The following is a 4,242-nucleotide window of genomic DNA, read 5'->3' on the forward strand; positions in this document are numbered from 1 at the left end:
ATTTATTTGTAAGTCGTGAGACGTACAAATTACATCAAGACGGCTTCTGCTCTGCAAAACTTGGTTCTATTTCATCCGGAAAAGGCGGCACATCTTCTCGCAGTTTGATTTGCGCTTGACGCTCCTCGGGAGCGAGCCACAGCCCGCACTTTTCATACATGTATGACCCTACAACTTCCATCGGAGAGTTCCCTGTGGTGAACAATTTCTCCGTTACATTACCAATCAACTCTGAAGTCGATTTTTGAATCAGAAAGTTTATGTCGCTCATCATGGTCTGAAAATTGTCAACACCTGTCATTTTCGACAGCAAGGCTTTTGCTGCTGCAATTTGCGAATGTGCCTCGAGGTTCTTCAAGAGGTTTTCAAGTTGTTTCTCTGTCGCTTTATCCAGCAACTCAGGCGTCCACTGCTTTTTTCCCAGAGAGTTGACGAGACTCAAGTTTTGCTTGACTTTTTCCCGCTTTCTCATTGCTGGTGACGGTGTGTTTAAGACGTCTAAAATTTCATTCAGTTCTGACATAACTTTTATTAGAGAGGAAAACTTGCAGTAGACGTACAAAAAACTTACGTACAACATTACCAACAAGAGTTCAAGTATCATTTTTATTAATGCATTTTCGTGATCAAGACCATGCTGAATGCAAACGTTTGAAACAGAAAATTTTGACATTTTGAAAACACTGAGACGTGTGAGATGCAAATAAATTTTTGAAGCATCCCGCGAGACTCAAAACATCCATGGTTTAACATGGTCGGGATGCCACACCCTGGTGAGCAATTCTTGCTTGCAAACCAATCCAGGACTGCTTCCTTGTGCAAAGGTGAACCCATCTTGAGCTTGAAGTCGCTTGTCATCATCAACACTCAGCGCAATTTTGTTGAAAATTCGGTGAAAATCTCGTGTTTTCGAGTGGTAAATCTCAGTTGCGTGCGATACAAATTTTGACAGGTCTGCAGGCTGTTCAAATAGTCTGCGAACGTGATCTGTTTCTTGACGACACTTTTTTTTACCTTTTGCCTTCTTTCTCCCACGTATCCTTCGAGTGTCTTGTACGCATACATTTTTGACCTCAATGCAACAAATTCGATCATGATTTTGCCACCAAGTACATCCTTCATGAGGCACAATTTTTTCTTGTTTTTGCCAATAGGCAAGGGACGCTTGTCTTCGGGACTGTAATTCGATGTGTCAAACCTTGATTCAACGTCACCTGCGATATCTTTATAGACATCGTCTGTTTTGATGTGGTAGACGAAAATATCTGTGTCCATGTAGCAAAGCTCTGCGCCTGCACCAAACTTTGGCTTGATGTAGTCGTAGTGAAACTCATACATCGTGAGTTTGCTCAAGTCCAAGATGGAGAGGCCGAGGTAGACAGGTTTGTTCATGACGACCTTCACTTTGTTCATTTCCATTGCCGCAAATTTCTTGTCAAATCTTGATGTGCTGTGATAGTTTGGAGCTGATGCGAGCTTCTTACGCCTCCATTCCGTTGTCACCAGTTTGATGTCGCGGTGCTTGCGAACGTTCTCCATGGTCTTGCCAAAGACGCTATTATTCATCAGCTTAAAAAAGTCTTTCTCAAAGTCATTTGTGGCATCCTTTCGCAGCTTTGTGTTCATGTCAATGTAGGGTTTCAGCCAAGCACTTTGCTTGAACTCAATGACTCGGTGCACCTTGGTGAGAACCAATCCATGCTGCAGTGCCTGCTGCAATTTGCGAATGTGCAGCACGTATTTTTCCTTGTCAAACACATTGCACGTCAACTTTTCACAGCCGTTGTTCAGACGCATCTTTTCAGGCAAGAATGGAAGGTCGTTGTGGAGTTTGTGCAGCTTTTTCGGGTAGTGGACATCCACTTCAAGGAAATAGCCATCATCTCCATTTTTATAATTTTCTATAAAAGCTTGAGTAAAATTTTCGAGGTCTTCACGCCACTTAAAGCCGTGTGTTGGCAGCTTTTGTGACATGGCACCTCCGTACAGATTGTTGGCATCGATGTACAGCAGATACGAGATCAACAGGTTGACATCAAACCATTCCCCCATGTACAGATTGTTTGCCTTAGCATGGCGCTTGATTGCTTGGCAAATACCACCTCTAAGCCCCTTTTCAACCATCAGTAGCATGTCGATGTCTGTGAGAAGCTCGAGCTCTTGACCAGTCACTTTTAGAGCTGCTTTCCATGCGAGGCCTGGAGCAGTGTAAAAATACGCTGGATCAAGCTCGTAGATGTTTTGACAAGTGTCTCGAAAATTTTCAAAAACGTCTGCTAAAAGAAGCGTGTCGCTCATCACGTAGAGATCATGGTACTCTCCAAGGTTTTTGATGTTGAAAGTCGATGTTTTCAAGGTTCAAGCTGCTGTAAAATTGTGCTTTTGGAGGAAGTGCTGTCTCTTCAAAACGCTCCCACGCATCCATGTATTCGTAGGGGTAAACACCCTTACGCAGCAAAAGTCTAAAGTGCTCGTCATTGCCCTTTGCATGCTTGAATGTGTTGGAAAATTTCTTCTTCATGGAATGCTTATTCAGTTCCACCGTCTTGTCAGAGCAGTAACAGGTTTGGCACTTGAATTGCGCCTTGTACTCTGAGTCAATCTCGATGAGTTCCATGTTTGATTTGCAGTCGTTGCAGCTGACACTTTCACTGTTGGTTCCAGCTAAATTATCTACAAGGCTTGACAGTGAGCTTTGCATGAACCTGCAGCTGTCGATGAACTTGATTTTGCAGGTCGTGCTGATTTCCACTTCTTTAATTTGGTTGGTTTTCTTGTTCTTCTTCATCTGCTTCAGCGGTTCGCCGTCTTTTCCTTGAAATGTGACGGAGTGCTTGATGGAGAAGCTGATGTATTTTTCGCTGTTTTCACCGAGACATTCAAACTCGTGGCTTTTGAATTCCCTGGCCAGTTGCTTGATGATAATGTGATCGTCATACCGTGAGCGATTGTGCATGACCACCGGAATCTCGTTGGGGATGCGATATTTTAGGTTGCACGAACTGTGTGCAGCTCCTCGATACTGACCAGTGTAGTGACAGTGATCTCGAACTTTGCGCATTGTGATGTCTTTGTTGTTCTTCTTGAACACTCCTTCGCAAATGAAGCATCTTTTTGCAGACTTGTGGGCTTCTTTCTTTTCGTGTGTCAACGGGATCATCTTCTTCTGTGGATGTCTGATAGCTCTATTGACTTGATCTCTTAGTCCCTTACAAAACCTTTCCATGCAGTCTTTTCCACGATAGCAGTCGGATGATTCTTCAACTTCTCCATGTGCAAATTTGGTTATGAAGGCATATCCTGAAGCCACATGCTTGCTGACGTCTCTGGTGTGTGATTTTTCAGGGTCTCCATCACAACCTTGAACAGGTTCCAAGATACATTCTGTGTCTGCATAGATGACAAATGGCATTCTGAGCGACTTTTGCCCATCTTCGTGTTTAAGGACTGTTTCTTCTTCGGGCATGATAATCTCGCAAAAATCATGGTCCATGCACACTTTCATGTGATTGTCTCTTGTCTCTTGACTGCGGAATCCGTGCATGCAGTTTCGACAGTAATGATCACCTCGATGTCTAGATGATAAACCGCGCATGAGCGCAGAGTATCTTTTAATGGCAACGTAGTGCTTCTTCCCTCCTTCTTGAATGATTAGCACATCTGCCACCTTTTTACGTGTCGTGTTGTGTTTCGAAACATATGCCTGTCTGACCTGAAAATCTTCTTCAGAAAAGTAGACATTCAGCGCCACGTTGGGGTTTTGCCTTTCAAACTTTTTCCAGTGTGTGTTGGGAGTTGGGAACTCGATGCCACTCCAATTGTACTGTTCAACAAACGGTTTGAGATTTGAGATGCGCTCAGGATGTGCTCCAATACCATCAAAATGGAGGGCTGCAATGACGGCCCATTTGAAGCACTGCTCGTCTTCATTTTTGGGATTGATGATGCAGTGCTTTTTTTGCAGCCATTCGGGTGTCTTGAACCATGATCTACCTCTCATAAGGTCAATCATGTGGCAGTGATGCATCATTTCTGTGATTCGGTTGAAGATGTAGTCGCTTTTTGAGTTTCTCCGATGTCATTTCAAAGCGTTTTTGCAGGCTTTTATACATCTCTTCGATCAATTCTTCGATGTCGCTTCCTTCCATGATTGTGACAGCTTCACTCCATATTGGTTTTGTGAACTTGTCGGAAGGATTTTCCCTGTGCACAAACTCCACCACGAGATTCAGTTGAAACTTC

General features: G+C 43.6%; 1 protein-coding gene across 1 annotated transcript; it reads right to left on the reverse strand.

Annotated features, from left to right (window-relative positions):
• Positions 1-2,308: 2,308 nt before the first annotated feature.
• LOC130642298 (uncharacterized) lies at positions 2,309-4,000 on the reverse strand. Its single transcript, XM_057449388.1, has one exon. It carries the CDS (start codon positions 3,998-4,000, stop codon positions 2,309-2,311), a length of 1,692 nt encoding a protein of 563 aa, XP_057305371.1.
• Between the last annotated feature and the right edge of the window lie 242 nt (positions 4,001-4,242).

This window comes from Hydractinia symbiolongicarpus, chromosome 4, assembly GCF_029227915.1.
Source record: "Hydractinia symbiolongicarpus strain clone_291-10 chromosome 4, HSymV2.1, whole genome shotgun sequence".
Classification (NCBI taxonomy): Eukaryota; Metazoa; Cnidaria; class Hydrozoa; order Anthoathecata; family Hydractiniidae; genus Hydractinia; species Hydractinia symbiolongicarpus.

Coding starts and splice junctions, on each gene's coding strand:
- LOC130642298 (XM_057449388.1), bottom strand. CDS start 4,000: ATGAGAGGTAGATCATGGTTCAAGACACCCGAATGGCTGCAAAAAAAG.